Below are 27,596 nucleotides of genomic sequence, written 5' to 3' on the forward strand. Positions count from 1 at the left end.
AGAAAGCAGTATCTTTCATGGAAGAACATGCTTTCTTTACGTGTCAGAGAGGCCAACTTAATTAAGATTGCCTTTGATTGGGAGACTCCAATGATGTACTGTCAGAAGGAAAACACCTGGATTTAAAGAGTCCTAACAAGGACTAAGGAGTTTTTAGTTACCAAAAGAGACCACTGACTTCAATTTATTGGCTATTGCTAGCCTAACAAAGCAATAATTTCAGTCAGCTCACTGTTTTCTATGGGTGTTGTTCATGGCATGCCAAAACAACACTAATAACATCAAAGATCACTAATCAGAGAATTACTATAACATATACAATGAATAATAATGAAAAATTTGAAATATTGTGAGAATTACTCAAAAGTGCCATGGAGACGAGATGTGAGAACACACTGTTGGAGAAATGGTGCCAATAGATTTGCTCAACTGCAGGATTTCTATAATCTTTCAATTTGTTTAAAAAAAAAGTAAACTCTGTGAAACACAATAAAGTGAAGTGTGATAAAACAAGGTGTGCTAGTACACATTGTCTCCCTCAATAGAATACGTACATTTTGAGGGTAGAAACGGTTTCATTTTTATCTGGTACATAAAATGTGCATTTCATAAATGCATATTGATTGATTGGTTGAAACTGCCAGTCTTGACAGGGAGATTCAGAGTGATACTTCACATACATGGTCCAGATTCTTCATCTGGTTCCCTGAGATAAGAACTTCCTTGGGACCAGAACACCAAAGTGGAACATGTATGACTTGGCTCTTAGATGATTGTGCATTCAATGAAGTCTCTGAGGCTGAGATGTAATAAAATATGGATTGATTGCCTGCTGCTTGTGCAAATGTTGGTCTAAAAATCAACACCAAGAAACAGAGATTCTTCACTAGTCAGCACCACACTATCCATACATGGAAACATTGGTTACAGCAAATGGAGAAATTTTGAATACTGTGAATAAGTTCACTTACTTACTTTAACAGTATACTTTCCAGGGATATACATATAGATGAAAGACATGTATGACCAGAGCTAGTTCAGTGTTTGGGAGACTCCAAAGAAAAATGTAGGGAAGTATTAAGCTGCCTACCCAACTGAAGATCTACAGAGCCATTGTGTTGACCTCATTGTTTGTATGTCTATGAAACCTGGACAGCATACCAATACCATGCCAGGAAACGAAATGATTTGTGTTTGAATGCCTTAGGAAGATTCTAAAGATCATCTGGCAGGATATGATACAAGATACTGAGATCTTTTTTCAAACTGAAATGTCAAGCATTCAGATTCTTCTATAGAGAACACAACTCCAATGGGCTTTTCATATTGTTCAAATGCCAAATGTATATTTGCAAATATAGACTTTATAGAAGTCCTTTATAGACTTTTATAGAAAAGTTTATAGACTTTTATAGACCTTTATAGACTTTTATAGAAAACTCACATAAAGCAATTGCTTACACAGAAGTCAGAAGAAATGATGCAAGACACTCTTTAAGGTCTTGCAGAAGAACTTTGGTATCCCTTTGATTCAGCAGTGTCACTACTGGGTCTATATTCATCAAAGAGACTATGAAGTGTTTGTAAGTCATGGTTCTTAGTTGGTTGAAAGAATTCTAAGAGATTCTCTTGTAGTCACAAAAGACTTTATTAATGCCAAAGCGTATGGACCAACCTCTAAGAGAGTCTAGGAATCAGAAAAGGTTCAGGAGAGCTTTATATACTGAAAATATGGGCTTCAGTCTGCAGTCTAACAGCCTACAAGGTTGTAAAACATAAAAGAGATAAGAAAGCAGTCTTTTAGCAAAGTATTGTTGTTTAGGGAAGAAGACTGGTAAGAAGTCGGGATGTAGCTTTTATAAAAAGACAAATAAGAAGCCAAGTTGGAGCTTTTACAAGAGATAAATAAGGATTGACAGGATGCTCCACATTCCTTAGCTAGATATGTATTTTTGACTAGGTTCTGATCTCTGATCCATCATCTCCCTCCTTTCTTTCTTTTGGGCAGAGGGAATTCGGGGATTAAGGGCTGGAGACCCACTAATTATAAAGAAGGTAAAAAGTCCCCACATGTGCAAAAATGTTTGTAGCAGCCTTTTTTGTGGGCAAGATTTCCAATTTTGTGGAAATTGAGTGGATCCCCATCAATTGTGGAATGATTCAATGTTATAGAATATGAATGTAATGGAATTTTAAAAATATTTATTTATTTACAAAGCCTGGATAATTTTTCCTACATTGATCCTTGCAAAATCTTTTGTTCCAAAATTTTTCCCTCCTTCCCCCCCACTCCCTCCCCTAGCTGGCAGGTAGTCCAATACACATTAAATATATTGAAATATATGTTAAATCCAATATATATATTGGATATATAATTATTTATATAAAACAATATATATATACACTTATATTATTATCTTGCTGTACAAGAAAAATCAGATTAAGAAGGAAGGAAAAGAAAAAACAGAAAGAACAAAATGCAAGCAAATAACAGAGAGTGAGAATGCTATGTTGTGTTGGAAATTCTGTTCTCACGGTTCTTTCTCTGGGTGTAGATGGCTCTCTTCATCACTAAACAATTGGAACTGGTTTGAATCATCTCATTGTTGAGGAGAGCCACGTCCATCAGAATTGATCATTGTATAGTCTTCTTCTTGCATGTATAATGTTCTCCTGGTTCTGGTCATTTCACTTAGCATCAATTCATGTAAGTCTCTCCAGGCCTCTCTGAAATCATTCTGCTAGTCGTTTCTTACAGAACAATAATATTCCATAGCATTCATATTCCATAATTTATTCAGCCATTCTCTAACTGATGGACATTCACTCAATTTCTAGTTTCTTGCTCTTACAAAAAGGGCTCCCACAAACATTTTTGCACATGTGGGTCCCTTTCCCTCCTTTAAGATCTCTTTGGGATATAAGCCCAATAGAAACACTGCTGGATCAAAAGGTGAGCACAGTTTCATAACTTTTTGAGCATAGTTCCAAACTGCTCTCCAGAATGGGTGGATTTGTTCACAATTCTACCAACAATTAGTGACCCAGTTTTCCCACATTCCTTCTAACATTCATCATTATCTTTTCCTGTCATTTTAACCAATCTGAGAGGTATGTAGTGGTATCTCAGAGATGTCTTAATTGCATTTCTTTGGTGATTTGGAGCAACTTTTCATGTGACCATATATAGTTTCCATTGCTTCATCTGAAAATCATTTGTTCATATCCTTTGATCATTTATCAATTGGAGAATGGCTTGAACTATTATCAATTTGAGTCAATTCTCTATGTATTTTAGAAATGAGCCCTTTATCATATCCTTTGGATGTAAAAGTGTTTTTCCAGTTTATTGCTTCCCTTCTAATCTTGTCTGCATTAGTTTTGTTTGTACAAAACCTTTTTAACTTAATATAATCAAAATTATCTATTTTGGTCTCTAGATCTTCTTTAGTCACAAATTCTTCTTCCTCCACAAATCTGAGAGGTAAACTATCCTATGTTCTTCTAATTTGTTTATAATCTCATTCTTTATGTCTAGATCATGAACCCATTTTGATCTTTTCTTGGTGTATGATGTTAAGTGTGAGTCAATGCCTACTTTCTGTCATACTAGTTTCCAATTTTCCCAGCAGTTTTTGTCAAATAGCAAATTTTTATCCCAAAAGCTGGGGCCTTTAGGTTTGTCAAATACTTTATTGCTGTGGTCATTGACAATGTTGTTCTGTGAACCTAACCTATTTCACTGATCAACTAGTCTATTTCTTAGCCAGTACCAAATGGTTTTGATGACTGCTGCTTTATAATATAGTTTTACATCTGGTACAGCTAGGCCACCTTCATTTACTTTTCTCTTCATTAATTCCTTTGAAATTCTTGCCTTTTTGTTCTTCCAGATGAATTTTGTTGTTATTTTTTTCTAGGTCAGTAAAATAATTTCTTGGGAATTTAATTGGTATTGCACTAAATAAATAGATTAGTTTAGGGAGTATTGTCATTTTTATTATATTCACTCAACCTATCTAAGGCGAAACAGAAGTTTTTACTTCTTTTATAGATGAAAAAATCTCCATCAATGTGTGGGGAAGAGATATTTTACAACAATTAGGATTACAAATGAGTACTTCAGTTTTTTAGGCAGGGCTACTTTTGAAGGCCTGCCAACACTTTCACCTGTTCCTATTCAATGGAAAACTGATATACCGTGGATAGAACAGTGGCCCTTAGCTAGCAATAAAATTCAGACCTTATTAGATATATAGTACAGGAGCAACTAAACCAAGGACACTTACAACCTTCTCTAAGTCCTTGGAATTCCCCTGTATTGGTTGTAAGAAAGAAATCTGGAAAATGGAGGATGTTGACTAATTTAAGAAAAGTAAATGAACAGATGGAAACTATGAGAACTCATCAGCCTGGACTTACATCTCCTACTTATTTGCCTAGAGAATGGCCTCTTTGGGTTATAGACATTAAGAATTGTTTCTATTCTATCCCTCTAGATAAGGATGATATGAAAAGATTTGCCTTTTTAGTGCCCAGCGTTAACTTAGTGTTAACTTATAAAAGATATGAATGGACAGTTTTGCCACAGGGAATGAAAAATAGCCCTACTATGTGTCAATGTATGTTGGTGCTGCTCTTACTCCAGTAAGAAAAGTTTTTCCAAAAGTTATGTTGTTACATTACATGGATGATATCTTAGGATGTGTACCTGAAGAGCAAATCTCAGAAGAATGTCTACAAAAGATCATAGAAACCCTAAGGAACTACATATTGCATATAACTCCAGAAAAAATTCAAAGTCATGCTCTTTTTCAATATTTAGGATATGAAGTATACTTTAAGGTGCTTACAGTACAAAAACTTTCCTTAAGAACAGAAAAACACCTTAAATGACTTTCAGAAACTGATAGAAGATATCCAATGGATGCGTCCAGTGTTAGGCTTGACTACCTATCAATTGCAACCATTATATGACATTTTAAGGGGAGACAGTGCTTTAAACTCACCACGCCAGCTTACAAAAGAAGCTCAAGAGCCTTTGGGAGAAGATGAACTGGCTTTATCCAATGTAGTTGAAAGAGTCACTCAAAAACCCTTGGAAATATCAGTTTTTGCTACAGAAGAGGCACCCACAGCAGGCCTTCATCAAGGAGACAGTGTGATAGAGTGGGTGAACCTCCCAGCACAACCAGAAGAAAGCCTTACTCCTTACCCAGTGCTTGTAGCTAGAATTTTATTAAAAGCCATTAAGCAAGCAGTACAATTATCTGGGATAAGACCTGACATACACCTTTTATACCAATGCACAAATTAATGTATGCTGTGAAACCATCCCAGAGTGGCAAATTTTACTGGCCACAGCTCCAAATTTTACACATGGGTCTCCATTAAGGGATATTACATAATTGGCAATGGATTTTTGAAGAAAAGGTTTCTAAAGTTCCTCTTAAAGGACCAACTATCTTTACAGATGCATCTAAACATAACATTTGTGCTGTCATGACTTAAATATAAAGAGAGTAGTCAGAATTCCTTTTCAGTCCACTCAGTGGAATGAATTGTATGCAATCATTCTAGCTCTTATTATCCAGGAGATATAAATATAATATCTGATTCAGCCTATTTTTAGCTTCCAATATATATCAGCTCTTCAAGGAATTTCAAGAGCAAGTGAGAAAGCATCCAGGTAAGATTTATATCTTGCATGTCCACTATCATAGTGGACTTCCAGATTCTGTTTTTGATGGTAATTCAAAGGCAGATAGCCTTCTAACTACGTTGGCCAATATTCCTTTATTACAAGAAGCCTAAGAATCTCATTCTAAATATCATCAGGCTGCTCATGCTTTACATTTGCAATTTGGGATAACAAAAAAGGAAGCTACGAGCATAATAAAATACTGTATATCTTGCCTTCCTTTCCATCTCCTAAGCTCCCTCCAGGGAATAACCCTCGTGGTTTGAGACCCAATGAAATTTGGCAAATGGATGTGACCCATTATAAATCTTTTGGTCATCTGTCTTTTGTCCATGTTGTCGTAGACACCTTTCCAGGATTTACTTTTGCAATACCAGCAGCAAAAGAGACAGCCCTAATGGTCACTGAATTCCTTTTACAAGCATTTGCAATTATGGGCGCACCACAAGCAATAAAAACAGATAATGGATCTGCATATACTTCTAAACATTTTGCACACTTTTGTGCACATATCAGATTTTACACACTACTGGCATACCCTTTAATCCTCAAAGACATGCAATAGTAGAGAGAAGAAACAGAGACATCAAGACATTCCTCCAAAAATAAAAGAAAGGGGGAGCCACAGGTAACCTTGGAAAACTTCTAAATTTAGCTCTTTATACAATTAACTTCTTGCCTTTTGACAAAGATGCACTCACTCTGGCAGACAGGTTTTATAACCTACCGGAAGGGCAGTGTCCAGTGCGAGCAGCTCCACTATCTTTAGATAATTGCCAGATGATGTAGAGAGACCCAGAAAGTGGTCAATGGAAGGGACTAGATAGGTTAACTGCTTAGGGGAAAGGGTTTGCTTGTATCTCTACAGATGGAGAAGGAATCAGATGGGTGCCAACAAGCTGTATTCACCTTGTCCGTTGGAGAGAGACGGAGCAGACCCTTAAAACAAAGAAGAAGACCCAAGAAACATCAGATGGTTCTATCGCTGACTGTGCCCAGCACTGAAAGAGCATGGCAGTTATGGCATTTGACTCAATGACATCAAAAATTGTTGGACTTTAAAACCCTCAGGAATCATTGGAATCCCTGAGACATGATAAGACATGATAATTCCCTGACAAATGAAGCAATGGATAATAGATTGGTTTTGGCCTATTTCTTGGTTATGGAAGAAGGCATATGTTTGACTGTTGTTTACATAATTTCCTTCTAGGACTTCTGGAAATCTTTTACAACACCATGTTGATTCATATTGTTGGTTATATCACTATTTGCATGCACAATTATACCACATTAAGCCTGTGCCAGCTGTGGGGAGAGTCATCACTGCTAGCCTGTGCTTTATTGCTATGTGCTTGTATAATACCCCCCATGCTGATGGGTTTGTGCATACCTGTTTCTAGTCAGCCAGAAATCCTCTAACAACATCTAGCTTGACTCCCCACTTCCCTTTGGTGTTTTTCATCTCTCTTCTTGAGAAATTGGGGGGGGGGGGGGGGGGGGGTGACCATCTGTGTCCTAAAACAAAAGAAAATGGGAGATGTGAAGGGCTGAAACTCTGAAAAGGTGTACTTGAATCACACAACCGAGCATTTAAGGCTAATTACCTATTCAATATGAGACACTGACTCTATTAGCATATGTTTGGATAAATGGCTCTTCTCACAGTTGATGCCTGGCTTAATGTTTGGTGTTAAGATAATTGTAGGCAAGGATTAGAGGGTGGAGATGAGAAAGGCTAGAGTCACTTTGCGGCAGGATGAGGAGGAGAGAAGTTGGTGACTTTGGACTCGAGAATCCTGGATACATCATTGGTGAGCCTCATGGGAGTTTGTATCCTTCACTTTTCCCCCTAAAGACCAAGGACTTTAATTTATCCTGACTCTATTAAAAAATAAAAAAAATAAATTTATCCTGACTCTGGCCGACCCCGAGGCCCTCCAGGGAACTAGCCCATACTTCACAATGGTATATTATCCTAGGGATGATTTTCTGTAATCTCTTTGCTAATATTTTATTTAAGATTTTAGTGCCAATATTCATTAGGGAGATTGGTCTATAATTTTCTTTCTCTGTTTTCATCCTACCTGATTTAGCTATCAGTACTATGTCTGTGTCATAAAAGGAATTTTATAGGAGTCTTTCATTCCCTATTTTTTCAAATAGTTTATATAACATTAGTTAATTGTTCTTTAAATGTTTCATAGAATTCACATGTAAATCCATCTGGTCTTAGGGATTTTTTTTAGGGAGTTGATTAATAGCTTGTTCTATTTCTTTTTCTAAAATGGGACAATTTAAATAACATTTCCTCTTCTGTTAATTTGGGTAATTTATATTTTTGTAGGTATTCCTCCATTTCATTTCGGTTATAAATTTATTGGCGTAAAGTTGGACAAAATAACTCCTGATAATTGCTCTAATTTCCTCTTCATTTGGTGGATAGTTCTTCCTTTTCATTTTTTGAAACCAACAATTTGATTTTCCTCTTTCTTTTTTCTAATCAAATTAACTAAAGGTTTAACTATTTTGTTGTTTTTTCATAAAACTAACTCAGTTTTATTTATTAATTCAATAGTTTTTTTTTTACCTTCAATATTATTAATTTCTCCTTTTATTTTTAGAATTTCAAGTTTGGTATTTGATTAGGGGTTTTTAATTTTTTCTTTTTCTAGCTTTTTTAGTTGCAAGCCCAATTCATTGATCTTCTCTTTCTCTATTTTATGCAAGTAAGCATCTAGAGTTATAAAATTTCCCCTTATTACCACTTTGGCTGCATCCCACAAATTTTGGTTTGTTGTCTCATCACTGTCATTGTCTTGGATGAAATTATTGATTGTGTCTATGATTTGCTGTTTCATTCACTTTTTAGGATGAGATTATTTAGTTTCTAATTACTTTTTGGTCTATTTTCCCGTGGCCTTTAATTGAATGTAATTTTTATTGCATAATGATCTGAAAAAAATGCATTTACTATTTCTGCCTTTCTGCAGTTGATTTTGAGGTTTTTATGTCCTAATATAAGGTCAGTTTTTGTATAGGCTCCATGAACTGCTAAGAAGAAAGTGTACTCCTTTCTGTCTCCATTCAATTTTCTCCAAAGATCTATTATATCTAGCTTTTCTAGTATTCTATTTACTTCTTTAATTTCTTTTTTATTTATTTTGTGATTTGATTTATGTGGTTCTGAGAGAGGAAGGTTGAGATCTCTCACTATTATAGTTTTGCTATCTATTTCTTCTTGAAACTCTCTTAACTTCTCCTTTAGGAATTTAGATGCTACACCACTTGTTGAATATATGTTTAATATTGATATTGCTTCATTATCTATGGTATCCTTTAGCAAGATAAAGTTTTCTTCCTTATCTCTTTTAACTAGATCAATTTTTGCTTTTGCTTGATCTGAGATCAGGATGGCTTCCCCTGATTTTTTTACTTCACCTGAAGCATAATAGATTCTGCTCCAGCCTTTTATCTTTACTCTGTATCTATTGCTCTGCTTTAAAGTGTTTCTGTTATCCACTTACACTTTATGGGAGAGTTTACCTCGTTCACATTTACAGTTAAAACTACTAATTCTATATTTCCTGGTGTCTTATTAACCCCAAATTATATTTTCTCTCTCCTTTTCCCCTTTCCCTACTCCCCAGTATTTTAATTATGAGCGCTATTTGCCTCAAGCAGTCCTCCCCCTTTGGAGACCCTCCCCCTTTCTTATACCTTTCCCTTACTATTTCTGTTTTCCCTTCTATTTAGCTTACCCCTTCCCTTTTTGCCTTTTCCCTCTTACTTTTCTGTAAGGTAAGAGAAGTTTCTCAGTGAAACCAAATATATCTAATATTCTTCTTTTGAGCCAAATCTGATGAGAGTAAGATTCACACAATATTCATCACCCTCCTTTCTTTCCCTCAATTATAATAGGTTTTCTTTGCCTCTTCCTGAGATGTAATTTTCCTCATTTTACCTCCATTTCTCCCTTTTTTTCTGTTACAATCCCCTTTCCACCTCTAGTTTCTTTTTTAATATTATAATATTTTATACATTATATTATATTATAAAGTTATATATTTTATATTATAAATAATATATTATCTAATATATTATGTTTATATATTATATTTATATATAATTATAATTATTTATAATATAATATATTACATATTATATATTTATAAGTTTTTATATTATATTATTAAAATCAGATTATACATGCAATCTCTATGTATACTCATAACAGAAATAGTTCTCAAGAGTTTTTTTTTGTTTTAACCTTTTTATGCTTCTCTTGAATTCTATATTTGGAGGTCAAATTTTTTGCTTAGCTTAGCGTCTTTTCATCAAAAATAAATGGAATTCACCAATTTCATTGAATGTCCATCTTCTACCCTGAAAGAAAATGCTCAATTTAGCTGGGTAATTTATTTGTGGCTGTATTCCAAGTTCCTTTGCCTTTCAGAATATCATATTCCAGGCCCTTCAATCCTTTAAAATGGAAGCTGCTAGGTCCTGAGTCATCCTTATTGTGGCTCCTTAGTATTTTAATTGTTTCTTTCTGGCTACTTATATTTTTTCTTTGGTTCAATAATTCTGAAATTTAGCCACAATATTCTTTGGGGGTTTATTTTTGGGGTCTCTTTCAAGATGTGTTTAGTGAATTCTTTCAGTGGTCATTTTACCTTCTGAATCTATGACATCTGAGAAGTTCTCTTTGATAATTTCTTGAAAAATAGTGTCTAGGCTCTTTTTTTCATAATGGGTTTCAGGGATCCAGTAATCTTTAGATTGTCTTTCCTAGATCTATTTTCCAGGTCAGTTGTTTTCCCAATTAGATATTTTAGATTTTTTTCCTATTTTTTCATTTTTTGGTTTTGCTTGATTGATTCTTGTCTCATTGAGTCATTCATTTCCATTTGTTCAGTTTTGAGTTTTGTGAATTATTTTCTTCATTTACTTTTTTGTTTTTTTTTACTTCTTTTTGTAATTGTCCAATTGAATTTTTAAATGAGTTGTTTTGTTCTATGGAATTTTTTTCCATTTCTTAAATTCTGTTTTTTTTTTTTTTTTTTTTTAAGGAGTTATTTTCTTTTTCTGTTTCACAGATGCTGTTTTAGTGGGAGTTGCTTTCTTTTTCCATTTTATCAGATCCATCTTTTAATGAGTTGTATGCCTTTTCCAAACCCTCTTGCAAGGTTTTCATTTCCTTTCCCCATTTTTCTTCTAGTTCTCTTTAAAGATCCTTTTTAATTTTTTCTAGGAGAGACTTTGTGATGGAGACCAGGATATATCACCTTTTAGGGCTTTATCTGGAGACAATCTGCCTTTAATCTCCTCTAGGTTTGAAATCTGTTCTTCATTTCCACCATAAAAGCTGCTTATTGTCAGAGTTCTCTTTACTTTTTTACTCATTTTTTAAAAAAAAGTTAAGGTTTGCTTTTAGGGCAGGGGAGGTTTTCTAAGTTGTAGGGGCTGCACTGGGTCAGTGCTGACTCACTCCCAGTGTTGGGTGGGTGTGGCCAGGTCCCATGATATTCTGGTGTTTTGGGGTTCACTATTTACCTTTGTGTGTTTGTATTTGATGTTTTTACAACTTCTATGCTGATCTACCAGCTGCTTGTGCTTCACTTCCTCCCTCCTGTTTCCAATTGAAACAGATTTTCTGGTCTGTTTCCTCCCTGTAGATTCTCCGCCTAATGGAATGTGCATTGCCCCAAGACTCTGAACTGTCTACACTGGCGTTTGTGCTCAGCCTGCTTGTGCTTGGCTGCCTCCCTCCCGTTTCCAATTGAAAAAGACCTTTTTTTGGGGATCTTCAAAATTATCTTCTGCTGGTAATTTGTTACACCCCCAATATCTGTGGGTTCTGCTGTTCCAGAGCTACTTCAGAGGCTGGATTTGCTAATTAGTCTGAGGGTTGTAGGAGAAGGTCAGAGAGAAACATGTGTCATCTCCACCATCTTCGAATGTAATGGAATATTATTGTTCTATTAAAAAAATGATGATCAGACTAATTTCACAGTGAATAGATGCTCTGGGAAGTGAGCAGAACCAGGGGGACATTGTACACAGTAACAAGAAGATTATGCGATCAACTATGATAGATGATGAGGTTGAGATAGCAATACCAAGTTCAAAATGCACAATGGCCATTCTCTTTGCTAATAATTGGAAAGCTTATGTAGAAGAGTTTACAGACAAAAGAATAACAGGCAAAATAGGCACAACAAGAGTATATGAAATAGAGTTGGGAGAGTTTATAGTTAGCTAAGAAAAAGGCAGGTTCCCCAGGGGAACTCATAATTAACCAGGAAGAAAGAAAGACTCCAATGGAGTAAGCCATTGACTGACTTACCAGAGTTAGTATAAGAAGAAAGGTGCCATTAGAATGAAGGTACTATAAAGGAAATTATGAGGCTTAGTCCTGAAGAGAACTTGGCAATCATCAGAAGCAGATCTTTTATAAGGGAAATATAATCTTGCAGGTTTTTCAGTTGCAAAGGCTGGGAACTCAAGAGGGAGGTTCAGAGAACTAGATGCTTTGAACCTGGCAAAGCAGGTCTAAACCCTGCTTAAAGATATGCTAATCAATATCTCAAAAGTTTATTTGAAGATACCTAGATCTTGGGGGATGGACAATGTGGATTGTTAAAGGATTCCTTCCTAGATAGTAAGTTCCCATCCAGGTTATTTCTTTAACTATAGTTATTGCTATCCCACCTTTAAAGATACTAACTAGACTGGAGAAAGGATGGATGAATTAACAATAGGCTTTGACTTTACTTTATTCTATACAAACAGAATTGAATCTTCCTGACTGGAGAAGAGAGTAAGTCATTTCAATAGACTTAGCTTTTCTCAGCAATATGGTGAAAGTCAAGACAATTCCAATAGATTTGGGATGGGAGCTCCACAAGAACTATGGACTCTCAATGCAGATCAAAGCATATTATTTTCACCTTTCTTTCCCTTGTTTTTTGCTTGCTTTTTCTTTCTTGTGGTTTTCCCTTTTTGTTCTGATTTTTATTTTACAACAGGAAATAAAACATAAGCATATTAAAAATTAAACATGAAAATATGTTTAACATGATTTTATATATATATATATATATATATATATATATATATATATATATATGTGGTGTGTGTGTGTATAGGTATAACCTACACCAGACTGCTTGTCTTGGGGAGGGGAAAAGTAAGAGAAGGAGAGAAAAAATTTGGAATTCAAAAATCTTACAAAAATGAATGTTGAAAACTATCCTTACGTGTAATTGGAAAAATAAAATACTACTGAGGAAAAAAAAACCCCAACCCAACTTTGGTATCAATTGTAAGATATGGGAGATATAACCAAACCACCTAGCATGGTGTGTCCATATCAAAGAAGGCTCTGTACTATATTAGTAAAACAGAATTGCAGTAGCTCAAAAGAAATTGAGGTGTACAAACTTAGAGACAGCTCTATTCCAAATACTCATATGGCTTACTTATGCCTGCCCTGCAGTAGAGGCTTCTGAATTTGTATTGGTATGATCAGTCAATGGGACACATTGTACTTTGACTGCAACTTAGTGATGTCATTTTGGTCCTTTTCAAGAATGAAGGACAGCAACCAACCATGTGGCAGACACTGTGCTAAGCACTTTACAAGTATTATCTTATTTGATCTCATATCAACACTGGAAGATGCATGCTATCTCCACTTTTCAGTTGATTAAAAAAAAAAGTTAAGTGCCTTTTAAAATAGTATTTTATTTTTTTCAATTACATGTAAAGATAGTTTTTGATTTGGTGGGATAGCAATACCTAGTTTACAATAAACATATGACAAATTCACAAAGGCTACTCCCTTTGACAAATAGTAGATTTTTTAGGGGAAGGGGTTACAGACAAAATAAAGGGATATAATAGATCATAGGAATGGTAAATATGAAATAGAGTTGGGAGAGCATATAGTTAGACTAAGAAAAAAAACAATTTTACCCAGGTGAACTCACATTTAACTAGGAGAAAGAAAATACTCCAGAAGATGGAAGAAAGCCAATGTCTGGAAAGTTAGAATTATCAGAATTAGCTAGAGTAAGAATGACACCATTGAATTATTGTATTATATTGTATTATAAGGGAGAAAAAGAAAGTGCCTCACAGTAGGCTTAGTCCAGAAGAGAAATTAGCAAAGATTTCTTCATAAGCTAAAAGCATAAGATCTTTTATAAGGGAAATTTATCCTTAAGGGTTTTTCTATGTGGGACCAGAGAAGTTAAGCTTGGAACTCAGAAGGAGTCAGAAGCCAGATCTGGCAAACCAGAGGGAGGGGTCAAGAACCACATGGAATATACTTGGCTAGAGATATGTTAATTAATGTATCAAAAGATTGCTTGGAGTTACCCAGAGGTTGGAGGATAGACAATGAGTGTTGCTAAAGAGTTCCTTCCTAGATAGTTTGGGAATTATCTGATAGTAACTTCTTCCTGACTGGGGAAAAGAGTAAGTCATATCAGTTTTTGACATTCATTTTTGTAAGATTTTGAGTTCAAAAATTTTTTTCTCCCTCTCTTCCTTACGCCATCCCTCAAGATAACAAATAATCTGGTATAGATTATACATGTACAAAAGAAACCATGAGAAAAGGGAACAACCATGAGAAAGAAAAAACAAAACAAAAAGTGAGAACATTGTCTCCACAATTTTTTCTCCAGATGCAGATATTATTTTCCATCCCATGTCTATTGGAATTGTCTTGGATCACTGTGTTGAGGTTGGAAAAGGGACCCTAAAAAGGTTGGGGTCTCAGACAGATGTCTTGAGCTGTCTCAAAAGAATTTGTAGGCTTGAACCCATTTCCTAGTCAAGAGGCAAAGTTTATTGTAATTGTAATGCCATTACAAGCAGTCTAAATTCCAAGAATTTAGCAAAGAAACACAAGTAAGGAGATACATTTATCTAGTTCTTCATGTTATAAATATGCTAATTTTATGGCCTAGAGGTAAGACCAAGGAGTAGTCTCTGGAATTTGGTTCTCATTGACCAACAGATTATCTATCTGACAATCAGCAATGAACTGAGAAGTGATCTATTCAGTATTGTCTCCTGAAGGACTATCCTGAGGCCAGAAGACTTTAGAATCAAACATATTATTCTTAGATTGGGTGTGGGAGTCCCCTGGGCCAGACTTCAAAGCCAGAGGATTTAGAATTACTGACTTATTGTTAGAACAGAAGCCCTCTAAGGTCAGGGGAACTCAAAATCTTAGCTGTCTCCCCTAGAAGCTATATTACATCAATTGTATTGCTAGAAGAATTGTCTATCATAGTTGATTGTCACACAATCTTGATGTTACTGTGTACTGTTTTCAATGTTCTCCGGTTCTGCTCATTTCAAAATTAAGTGCTTTGCCTAGAACTAATAAATATTTGAGACTGGATTTGGATTCAGATCTTCTTGACTCTAGGCCCTCTTCTGGCTTAGTATGCTACCTAATTGCTTCTAAGGAAAAAATATGGGGAGATGAGGGTTAAAGAGAAAGAGAAAGACAGAAAATCTTAGAGACAAACAGAGAAGGAGAACAAGGGACAGAGATGGGGAGAAATGGAAAGGAGGAAGGGGGGATGACAGAAGTCTGAGAGGGAGGAAAGTAGAGGGAGAATGGGGGGGAAAGAAACTAAGAGAATGGGAAAGAGGGGGAGAGAGTGAGTATATATATATATATATAATATTGTCAGGTTTGCAAAGTATTTTGTAAATATCTCATTTTCTCCTCACAATTACCCTGGGAGATAAGTGTTAGTAAGTGGAACCAAAAAAACAATATACACAATGATCACAGTATCATAAAGGAAAATACTAAAAGACATTTAGACAAATATAGTGACTAATCTTGATTCCAGAGAATTAATGGTAAGACATATTTCCCTCTTTTCTCCAGGTAGTATACTACAGACCCAGAATGCTATATATCTTGTAGAATGGTTGATGGGTTCATTTTGCTTTATTGTAACTTTTTGTTACAAGAAAAGGTTTTGATTGGTGTTTGGAAAGGGGGTGAGTGTATTAGGAATCGACCAATAAGAAAATACAACAGACATCAATAAAACATTTAAAACATTACATTTTAAGATAAGAAAACCCATTTGCCTATGGTTATACAGTTAGTAAATGTCAGGGCTGATACTTTAAAGCCAGACCAAGCTACTTCTCCTAATAGGGACAAGATTAGAGTAGATATCAGCAGGTGTCATTGTGTATTTGTACCTAATAGCGAATGTGGTCTTACAAAAGAATAAGCAGTTTATTATAAAGATTAGGTTCAATTTTTTAAAAAACAATTATCAAGTACCTACTATAATGGTAAACTTTGATTGCAAAACTCAATGCTAGGTAACTGAGATTATCTTCCTCTCTCCTTCCCCCCTCCCCCCAATTGCCCTCAAGGAGGCTCTATTCAGCAGGGTAGTATACAACATCTAAATACAATTAAATATCAATTAATATAAAACATTAATATGTTAACAATTGGGGAATTTCAAGAAAAACCCAGGAGAAGTTGAGCCTGAGGTCAGCTTTGTAGGAAGCTACATGTTTAAAAGACAATGACCAGAAAGATTTAATTGATGATAAACAATTTTTCTGTGGGGAGATGTTTCTGACTGCAGACATTTTTAATTAATTATTTCATTATAAATTTCTAGAAAATAGGAAAAAAATACAACCAGCACAGGGGGCAAAAAATGGAGAAACAGAACTTTTCAATGGCAATAATTATTCTTTCTTTCTGGGTTTTTATGATAGAAAACAGGAAATAAGAACTGACATTTATATGTTTTAAGTTTTACAAAACATTTCATTTATATTATATTATGACTCTTACAACAAGTCTGTAAGATGAGTGCTATGGATATTATCATCCCCATTTTTCAGATGAGAAAACTGAGGCTTAGAAAGGCTAAGTGATTTGTCTAGGGTTACATAGCTAGTAAATGACAGAGGCAGAGTTCAGTCAGTCAGCAAGCATTACTAAGTACCTACTATATGTGAAGCTGCTTTTCTGAGGCTATAGGTCTTTTTGACTCATAGTGAGAAAGTACTGTTTCTACTATATCATGTTATTACTCTAACTGAATACATAAGATTTCATAATGAGTAAATTATTTCCTGAATAAGCCCAAAGCTGCCTACTTCACTCCCTAGAAGAACAACAGTGAGGAGTTTAAACCCTGTCATCTTCCTGAGCAGTCCAAGGTTGCCTTGTACCAGAAGTCATGACATCCTCACTCTTCTTGCATTTAAGGCCAAGGAAACTGAAGATTTTCATTAAGAGCAAATCAACAATCTCTTCTTCCTCTGAAGGCTAGAGAGAAAAAGGGGGAACAGATGTGTCAAACAGCCCTACTTAACAAAATTCTAAATAGATAGAAGCCAAGAAACATTGGCTTGGTGGCAGAGAAGTAACTTTAAACTAGCACTTATCAGAACTGTTTTGAACACAGTCATCTGAACGGTTTCTGGAAGGCCTTGTTAATGGCTCCCTCACCTCAAAGTCCCCATACCCATACCACTTACTCCCATTTTTCACTTCTTCCCTTCCCCACCTCTGAGGTGAGAAGTGAGAGAAAGATTATTTTAGGATTTATAGTTGGATGAGATTTTAGAGATCATCTAGCTGAACTGCTTCATCCTGTAGGTGAAGAGACTGAGACCCAAAAAAAGTAAAATGAAATCCAATTAAATAGGCATGTAAAGTCAGGTTCCATTTAGTTCAGACAATGACTCCCCATTAAGTGGTCACATTATTCAGATTAGCACTGTATACTTCTATAGGGCTAAAACCAAGAATCATAATTACTTACTTATATATATCTTCAAACATTGTGAATATACTTTATGGAATTCATTGTTAGTCCTAATTGGAATTTAGTTGTGTTAAGTGCCTATTATGTGCAAGGCACATCTCTGGATGACCTTTTCTCAACCCTTATTCTCCTTAACCTCTCAGCAGCCTTTGACACATCTCTCTCTTTTCCTAGATACTCTCTTTAGGTTTTCTGAACACCACTCTCTCCTGTTCTCCTTCTACCTATCACACTGCTTCTTCTCAATCTCCTTTGTTAACTCCTCCAGATCATATCTTCTAACTGTAGTTATCCCTCAGGATTCTGTCTTAGGCTCTTTTTTCTTCTCCCTCTATTCAATACTTTAATAGGTAATCTCATCAGCTTCCATGGACTAAATTGCTATCTCTATTCTCTATGCTGATAATTCTCAAACTTACCTCTCTGTTGACTTCCAGTCTCTTACCTCCAATTGATTTTCAGTTATCTTGAACTGGATGTCCAATAGACATTTTTTTTTTAAGAACTTTTTTTTTTTTTAAATTTAATAGCCTTTTATTTACAGGATATATACATGGGTAACTTTACAGCATTAACAATTGCCAAACCTCTTGTTCCAATTTTTCACCTCTTACCCCCCCACCCCCTCCCCCAGATGGCAGGATGACCAGTAGATGTTAAGTACATTAAAATATAAATTAGATACACAATAAGTATACATGACCAAAATGTTATTTTGCTGTACAAAAAGAATCAGACTCTGAAATATTGTACAATTTTAAATTCAATATGTCCAGAACTCATTATCTTTTTCTCTCACTCGCTGCCTCCTAACTTCCCTATTATTCTAACTTCCTAATTATTGTTGAGGGCAATACCAATCTCCCAGTTTTTCAGACACCCAACTTAGAAGTCATCTTGAACTCCTCACTATTGCTCACTCCCCATATCCAAATTGTTGCCAAAACCTTGCAACATTTTCTCTTCTCTGATAGAGCCACCACATTGGTATAGGTTTTTATCACTTCACAACTGGTCTACTGCAATAACTGCTTAATAATCTTAAAATCTACCTATCTGAGGTAGGTAATGATTTCACTAAAGTGAAAATCAAACCATGTCACTCTTCCTCTTACTCAGTAAACTCCAGTGGTTCTCTATTGCCTCTTAAGATCAAATACAAAATCATCTATTTGAAGGATTTGGTCAAAGTCCTTCCTAACTTAGTCCTTTCCTATCTATTCAGTCTTCTTACACTCTACTCCCCACCACACACAGATTCATTAACAATGACCACCTATCTATTTTGTGATAAGACATTCCATCTGTTGAAACAAGATGCTCCATTCCTGAACTCCAGACATTTTTTCTACATGTGCCCCATGCCTAGAATGCTTTTCCCTCCTCATCAATGACTCCTGGCTTCCTGGGCTTCCCTAAAGCTCAACTAAAATTCCACCTTCTGCAGGAAATCTTTTTCAACTCCTCTTAGTTCTAGTGTCTTCCCTCTTTAATTAGTTTTTTTTTTATCCAGTATAGAACTTATTGGTACATACTTACTTGCCTATTATATATATCTCCCATTAGAATGTAAGCTCCTTGAGGGTAGAGATTGTCTTTTGTTTCTTTTTGTATCCCTAATACTTAGCACATTTTAAGGGCTCTTAAAAATCTTTCTTGACTGATTGACCAAAGGCACTATGTTAGGCACTGGAAATACAAAGACAAGAACTATAAATCCCTACTCTCAAGAAAGTTAAATTTGACTAGGAAGATAGAACACACACACACACACACACATACACACATTATATGCACACTATATTTTGGGGGACACTAACAATTAGGAAGACCTAGAAATGTTTCCCCTAGGAGATGGTACATAACCTGAGCCTTGAAGTATAAAAGGGGTTCTAAGAGACAGATGTGAGTGATGAGTTTAGTGGCAGTCAGAGTTGTTAAAATCCCCTTTTGGTCAGTGCAGGTTTTTCAGGAAAGAATTCATGAAAACCCAAATTATTAATTGGCAAAAATGAAAGTTTATTGTTGGACACAAAGCCAGTTCTTCTAAGAGAATGACTTGTATAGTGGCAAAGTTCTATTAGGGAAATAGAGGCTGACACTTGAGAGGAGAATGCCTTCTCAGCGGGCAGAGGGTCCTCGAAGGCAGCTATGCCAAGGAGAAAGAGAGGTTCCTTGGCATGGCATGTTCCTGCTTTGGACCTCTGCAAGGAGTGAGTTTAGAAACTGCCCTTTAAAAGAGTCTTGAGGCTTCAGGAAGCCAAGGTTCCCAGGCCTAGATGCTTATCAGTATCCAGCCCAGATCTCCTATAGGAATTAACAACACTTAAAAGAGGTGCTTTTTGACCAGGATTTCTAATTGAATCAAAGGCTCTGGCATCCTTGAAAGATAACTTATTTGGGAGGAATATGCCTTCCCCGGGAGGGTCCCAAAAGGGGATCAGAGATCAAAAGGAACACAGTTTCAGAGTGATAATCTTAAAGGGAATACAGGTTCAGTAAAGGGAACAATTTCCCTCCCCCTTCATGAGGAGGGAGGGCATTCTAGGCAAGAGGCACAGGTTGGGTTAAATAGAGATAAAGCCATGGGTTCTAAGAACTACAAGTAGAATAATTTGGCTTTCTTCCTTTAAAAAGTCGTATCCCCAATAACTAGTCTGGCAATGGTATTTGGTATTGGCAATGGCAATTGGCAATGGCAATGGTAATTGTATAATAAATGCTTATTGAAATGTTGATTGATATTATATATAGCATAGAGAGGGTATAATAATAATACAACAACACTGAAAAGATAGGCTGGAGTCATATTATGCAGGGAAATAATTTCCAAGCTGATGAAATTATCTTTTTTTTTTTCCCCTGTAAGTAATAGAGAGATAGTAAAGCTTCATAAGTAGGGGAAATGACATTGTCAGAAGCAGATTCTCCTGCGATGTACCCTCCAATAAAAATAGGTAGGTGGTTTCTCACTTTGATTTTGCTAAGTGTGACTAACTCTTTCAGGTGCTGGTCATTCCTAGGTAAAAAAAAATAGGATTGAGTTTCTAACAGAAATAGGAGCAATGGGTAAAAGCCATAGAGAAGAAAAATTTTGGTTTCATGTCAGGAAAAACTTCCTGACAATTAATATGATCCCAAAGTGGAATGGACTACTTAGAGAGGTAGTGAGTTTGACCTTGCTGAAGGTCTTTCAGCAGGAGATACAGAAGTTATAATAGGGATGCCTTTTTGGTAATGAGTTGGTTTTGGTGGCCATCATGAAGCTTCCAATTTTCAAATTTTATGATTCTGTGAATTCTATAAATTCTAACTCCAATGTCCCTTTCCCCCAAAAGCTCTCCCTGATCTCCTTGGTCAGTAACAATCTTACTTCTTAAGCTATACATGATACTGTTCTTAGATCTCTCTAATGGACTTAGGCATAATATTGCTTATTATAGTTGGCTATCTTTTTGTCTTAGCCCTCTTTCTAAATGGTATCTTGCTTGACAGCAGGGACTATGTTTTAAATAAACTTTGATTTCTCTCAAGTGCTTAGCACAGTGCTCTTTCACAGCAGACACTAACTAAATGCCCTTTGAATTGTGTTGCAGTTGTCTTACCAGTGAGGCCTGCTTCCCCATGAACTTAAAGAGGAAGGCCTGGAAACTTATCAAAAGTTTCACTTAGTAAATATTTTTCCAGCATGATCAGCTTGATGATGTAGCTTAAGAGGTTGCTGACTGCATGGACAAGTGAAGCTGGCAAAAGCCTCCTTAGGTTGTGCCTAAGATTATTATTATTATCCCATCTCTTTCCAGAGTAGCTTTCTTCTTTCAAGGAATATTATTCTATCTAAGAATACCTTTAAATTATAATAGAAGGAATAGGTTACCTCTATGTCAACCAATAATATTAAGATAAAGCTGGATATAGAGAATTGTGAAAAACAAAACAGAAAAAATAACAATCAGATTTTCATGAATATTTTTGTCAGTTACTAAATTTAAAAATCTGCCTCCTTAAAAGAAGAATGAGCTACAGGCCCTGAGGAATGCTTCCTCTCAAAACTGGAATTAGTAGTTTTTGTACCTGGGGTTAATAGTACAAAATGTGTCCTGCCAAAGTGGCATGAAATATTTTCCCAATTCAACTGGGGGAGGAGGTGGTGGTGAACTCAGGAAACTGCTGGGAGCTCACTTAGGGAGTAGCCATCGGAGCAAATATTATCCTTTCATTCTAGCTTAATTGTTTCTATGCTGCTAAAAGCCTGAAAGTGCTATCAGCATCCATCTAAATTTTGTCACCCGGAGCTGGTATTACTCTTTTTCTTCTCTAAAATTCCATAGCTGGAATCAAGAGGCTCCCCAAACTGACAGAATAATAATGATTACAAGTAGCATTTACATGGTATTTTTAAATTGGCAAAGCATTGTACATGTGGAATCTTATTTTTTCTTACCATAGCCTTTTGAGATAGGTTCTATTATTATCCCCATTTCCAAATGAGGAAAAGGAAAATGAGAGAAATTAAATAACTTGCCTAGCACCACCCAAGTAAATCAGGTAGAATTGAACTTTAGTCTGTCCTGACTCCAAATCTAGCACTTTTCCTCTGGTTGATATTTCTTGAAGCTCTGTGTAGGTTTCTGCAAGAGCAGAAGCTCCTTCTTATCAAATAGCCACTCTAAACATATACTGGAGCCAAATATGGAGAGTGTGATTCTCTTCTTAGTCTAAATTTATCTGCAGGAGAGAATTATTGAGGGACTTGAACAAGCTTTTCCCCACTTCCCTGGAGGGGTTGGCACCACTTCCAGGAGAGGCACTCAAACAAGACCAAGAGTAAATTGACCTGTCCTCCCAATAACACACTGTTCACCACTTAGGACTAGGACTCATTCATCTGCATATTGAGTTCAACAACTTTAATCAATCCATCAGTGAACATTTATTAGGGACCTACATTGCTCCAGGCATTGTGCCAAGCATTAGAAATACTAGAAGAACCAAAAGATCTCTGCCTCAAGGAGTTTACATCCAATGGATTACAATCTAATGGATTAGTTTACCTGGTGATATTTTTGTTCCTCACTAAAGGCAACAAGGATGACTGAAATGAACAGGTTTAGCACCACAAATGTCATAAAGATGATGCAGGAACCGATCAAGAAAGAACCCAACACAGGGTTAGAATCCAAGACCTAAAACAAATAAAAGCCAAGTGAATGCTGTTAGATCCATCCTCAAGGGGTCCCCCCAAATAGAAAGATAGCCCAGCAGTTCAAATGACTGTGTTGAACTCAAACTTTAGGGAAACAGGCTAGTGTTTGGATGATCTATATTCCTAGGGAGAAGAAAGGGAAAATATTATCACAGTCCCAATGACCTGAAGCAAGTCTTTTCTCTCTTTGTACCTCAGTTTTTTCATGAAATGGGGGGTTTGATAGCCCTATTTCTAAATTCTAAGGACAATTCCTGGGAGGAGGCCCACTTAATCTCCTCTCTGGGAATGAACAAAATGAGGAAAACGTGAGGGAGCAAAGGTTGGGGAAGTAAAGGGGGGTGATACTCCCAAGAGAAGGGAAGCTCAATCTGGCTGTTTTCAGGAATACCTCACTGCATCACCTAGACAAAAAATGTGTATTTTCTGTTGGTTAAAGATAGGGACACATGAACAAATGACTTCTGACTTCTCTGCCTAATATGTCATGTAGATACTCTATGAAAATCAATGTACATGTCTTTCAGTCTAGCTGGGCAAGCTCTTGCCATCTTTGTAAAGCGTGTCATAGTTGTTGCATAACCCAGCAGCTTTCTGGGAAATACAGATGATAAAATATCATTAAGTAGCATGTGCTTCCTGCCATGCCATATCCCTTAAGTTTCTCTGCCACCCTCTGGGAATGAAACCAAGGGGACAACAGCTATGGTTACCTCTTCATAGTTGAAGATCCCTAGTTGCAGGCTGACTATTGTTTCTGCCGCATCAAAAAGGGTTTTGTAGGAATGAAGTTTCCAGCCAAATATCAAGTTTGTCTGTCAAAAAAAGGGAGCTTAAATATCATCAGGCAAAAGATGAGTGGTACATAACAAGAAGGATCATGTTCCTCTTAGTGTACTAGTTATCTAGTTAGACTAAGAAGTTAGTTATCTATATAGATAAACCATGGTAGAGAGGAAGCTAGCTGGGACAGAGTAGAAAGAATAGGGGGTTTTGAATCAGAAAAACTATGCTCAAATCCAGACTTATTCAATCAGTCAAAAATTTATTATGTATTTTGTATGATAGGCACTATTGCAAACAAAGAAAGGCAAAAACAAGGTTCTAGTTCTCACTAAGACACTCATATCAATGAGTGAATGAATCACTGACTAAGACCTGGGTTTAAATCCTGCCTCAGCTACTTATAAGCTATGTGATGTTGGCTCACTGGGTTTTATTTTTCTCACTGCTAAGGGTGGGGGGTAAGGCTAAATTACATGTAAAGTCTTTGCTAAGTCTAAATCCCATGATCATTATTAAATCTAGGGCATATTATATTTTACAATTGAGGAACTATGGTCCTGAAGAGTTAATGACTTGCGTAAAGTAATACCTGTAAGAAGTAGGTGAGGTAGGATTTGAATCTAAGGCATGATTGAGTCATTCAATAAACATTAATTAAGTGGCTCCAATGTTTATTGCATTTGCTACCACCTTTGCACTGAGATACTTTATGAATGTCAATGTACATGTCTCTTAGTCTAGCTGAGTTTGCTCTGCTCTTTGCAAAGCGTTTCATGGTCTTTGCAATTGCTTTGCAAAGCAACCAGAGTGCTTTTGATAGTGCTGCAAAAAATGGTCCATAATCTTTCATGTTAGGATAGGTAGAATGGGTTGGGTGAACACAAAATTTCAGAAGTTCCTAAATGGAAGTAAGAAAATAAATATTTATTAAACACCTGCTATGTTCATGTGCTGTGCTAATTGCTCTACACATATGATTTTATTTGACCCAGACAACAAACTTACAGTTCAGGAAACTGAGGCAGACAGCGATAAAAGTGACTTGTTCAAGGTAAGATAGCTAATCAATGTCTGAGACTGGATTTGCACCAGAATTTCTGATGACATTCACAGTTCCTTGAATTGAAAGTTTCCTGAATATATTTTGCATAACTGCACATGTATATTCTATAGTAAATTATTTGCCTTTTTGAGGAGGAAGAAAAGAAATGAATAAGGGAGAAAATTTGGAACTAAAAAAATCTTTTTGTTCGTTTGGTTTGGTTTTGGCAACAACTAGGGTTAAGTGTCTTACCCAGGGTCACACTGTTAGTAAGTGTTTGAGGATGGGTTTGAACTCAGGATCTTCTGACTTTAATGCCTGTTGCTTTGTCTGCTGTGCCACCTACTTGCTCCAGAACTCAAAGTTTTAAAAAATGAATGTTAAAATTTGTTTTTACAGGTAATTGCGAAAAATATTTTTTAAATTAAATTTTTAAAAAGAAAGTTTCTTGGAGAGTCGGAAGCATATTTGAATACTAGCTTTCAAGGTAGTCATTGCTACATTCCAGGATGTAGTCAGTCCATTTAGAATAGTTCTTTGCACACAGTAGGTACTTAATACTTATTTAATTACATTGGATAGGTGAAATAAAACTTCATGGATTTATTCTATGAACTAACACCTTTATTCTTTTGTTTTAATCTTGGAACTTGGAATAATGGTCTCTTTATGAGGTTGTCTTTCTAATTTTCACTGATTGACCACCAATTGATATAGTTGCTGCTGTTTGTCCTTGGTTCTTGAAAAGACCTTGACATCAGGGAGATAATGCTATGACATGCAAGTGAATTGGATTTAAGTGAGGGAGGGCTCTGCAAGGTCATTTATATCACTTTCCCCTCCAGGAGTCATATGGGTTCAGTGGTAAGATGTAAGATCAAGGTGCCTGGAGATGCCCTGGATAAAATGGGATTCTTTGGCCTTTTTAAGCTAAAGTTTTCAACAGGTTTCAACAACTGTAGTCATTCAGTGATGAAGGCTAGGTAGCAATTGAGGCAAAGACTCTCCTCTTTCACTTAGTCTAAAAAAGAAAAATGTAAATAAATAAATAAATGAATAAATGCATCTGGCAGAGAAAGATCCTCAGGATTTCTGGCCGAAGTAGAAATAACTACTATTTACATTCATTCTGAATCAGTCAGGACCCAAACAATCATACCCTTTTCCTCAGATGCTCTTAAAAACAACTTTTTATTCTTTTCTTTTGGATCTCTGAACTCTCCACCAAGATATCTTGGGATATATTGGCAAGATTTCTTTCTTAAGGACCTTGCCTTACTTACATCAAACCACTCTGATTCTCATTGTTTGGCCACCAATAGGTCCCAGGCCAAGCCCTATTTTGGTCATTGTTTGGGTCCTGATTGAGATTGAATGTAAATAACAAGCATTTCTGTTTTGGCCAGAATCCCTGAAGAGTTCTTCCCCTCTCACTTATTTAATTATTTATTTTGATTGATTGATTTGACTAGATGAAAGAAGAGATTCTTTGACTTAATTGCTACCTGGCTTTAATCACTGAATGGGTATGGCCTCATTCAAACTGAGACCTGTTGAAAATCTTAGTTTAAAAAGGCCAACTGACCTTGGCCTTTGACCTTGGCAAAGATTGTAAAGAATCACAACAAGCGTTCTCCCTGCCAAAAGGTACTTTTATTAATGAGTAAAGGACTTGGACAAAATCCAAATGTGATTCTGTGCCATACTTTGGGCAGGGGAGACTTTTATAGACAGAAGGAAGGAGAAGAAACTAGGAGAGAGGATTTGGGAGATAAGGGATGTCCAGGAATAGTTGGGAAGATGTTTTGAAGGATAAAATTGGGGGGGGATACTTAAAGGATAAGATCAAGGAGGAATGGGGAAAATGCTTGAAGGATAAAATCAGGGAGGAGAAGCAACAGGAGGTTGCTTCATGGATAAGGAGAAAGAAAGGGAAGAGCTGGAAGAATACTTGAAGGCTAAAGTAAGGGGAGATATGGGGAGATGGTCTCAGAAAGGATTAAGGAATTTTGGTCTTAGGGAGAGAGGGTAATAAACTGGTTTGAATTCCCATTATAGTCATCCTTGAATGAGACCAGGTGAAGTTTTCTCAAAAAGTCTATGATCCAGATGGAGAGGTCAGACATTAGGCCTAAGTCCCAGAGGTCTGCAAGGCAGGAAGGTCTAGCCTTGAGTCCAAGTTGATCCCTATTCCCAGAGGTCTCTAGGGCAAGAAAGGTCAGATCCTAATTCAGGAAGTGACAGGAAGTGACATGACCCACAGGAAGCAGACAACATTGGTGACCATTGGTCAATAATGGATGGTTACTTCCTTTTTAGGCTATCCAATGAAAAGACTTGGGTCTTCTGCTATTTAACCAGCTTAACTATTTCTGGGAGCTGAGATGTCTGAAATGCATGCTTGGACCTCTCCCTGCAGGGCTAAATAAATGCTTTCTCTTTGTATCTGAAGATGTCTCTGATTGGTTTATTTAGGGAAGGGGGTCTAATACTGTCCCACACATCCCAATCTATATCTTGCCACCAGACCCATATTGGCTCTAGAGGTGGGAAAGTGAGGCAGGTGACCTTGCACAGCTCTCCCTCACTTAAATGTAATTCTCTTGCTTAATAACTTCCCTAATGTCATGATCTTCTTTGAGAATAAAGGACAAACAACAATCTTTATTGAGTAGCTGGCCCCCAAACTGGAACTGGTTCAGGAAAACTTTCCTTTCATCTCTCTCTCACTTTCTTTCTTTCTTTTTTTTCTCTTTTTTCTTTCTTTCTTTTTCTCTCTCTTTTTTCTTTCTTTCCCTATTTCTTTTTCTTTCTTTCTCTTTCTTTTTCTTTCCTCCCTCCCTCCTTCCTTTCTCTCTTTCTCTCTTTCTCCTCCCTCTCTCTTTTTTTCCTCTCTTTTCTTCCTAACTTCTTTCTCTCCCTTCTCCTTTTCTTCCTTCTTTCCTTCTCTCCTACCCAATGAATTCTAATAGGGAATATTCATAGAATTCCAAGGTCCCTTGGGGAGATTGGACT

The 27,596-nt window shown here is 36.3% G+C and overlaps 1 protein-coding gene across 1 annotated transcript in view; it reads right to left on the reverse strand.

Annotated features, from left to right (window-relative positions):
* Nucleotides 1–27,596, reverse strand: part of PKD1L2 (polycystin 1 like 2) — a 143,639-nt gene that overhangs the window by 16,280 nt on the left and 99,763 nt on the right. Inside the window, exons 39-41 of the mRNA XM_031949261.1 lie at nucleotides 23,467–23,568; nucleotides 22,602–22,733; nucleotides 16,911–17,045 (exon numbers count right to left, since the gene is read on the reverse strand). Coding sequence (XP_031805121.1) covers nucleotides 16,911–17,045; nucleotides 22,602–22,733; nucleotides 23,467–23,568 — 369 coding nt within the window. The remainder of the gene's footprint in view (nucleotides 1–16,910; nucleotides 17,046–22,601; nucleotides 22,734–23,466; nucleotides 23,569–27,596) is intronic.

This window comes from Sarcophilus harrisii, chromosome 2, assembly GCF_902635505.1.
Source record: "Sarcophilus harrisii chromosome 2, mSarHar1.11, whole genome shotgun sequence".
Taxonomy (NCBI): domain Eukaryota; kingdom Metazoa; phylum Chordata; class Mammalia; order Dasyuromorphia; family Dasyuridae; genus Sarcophilus; species Sarcophilus harrisii.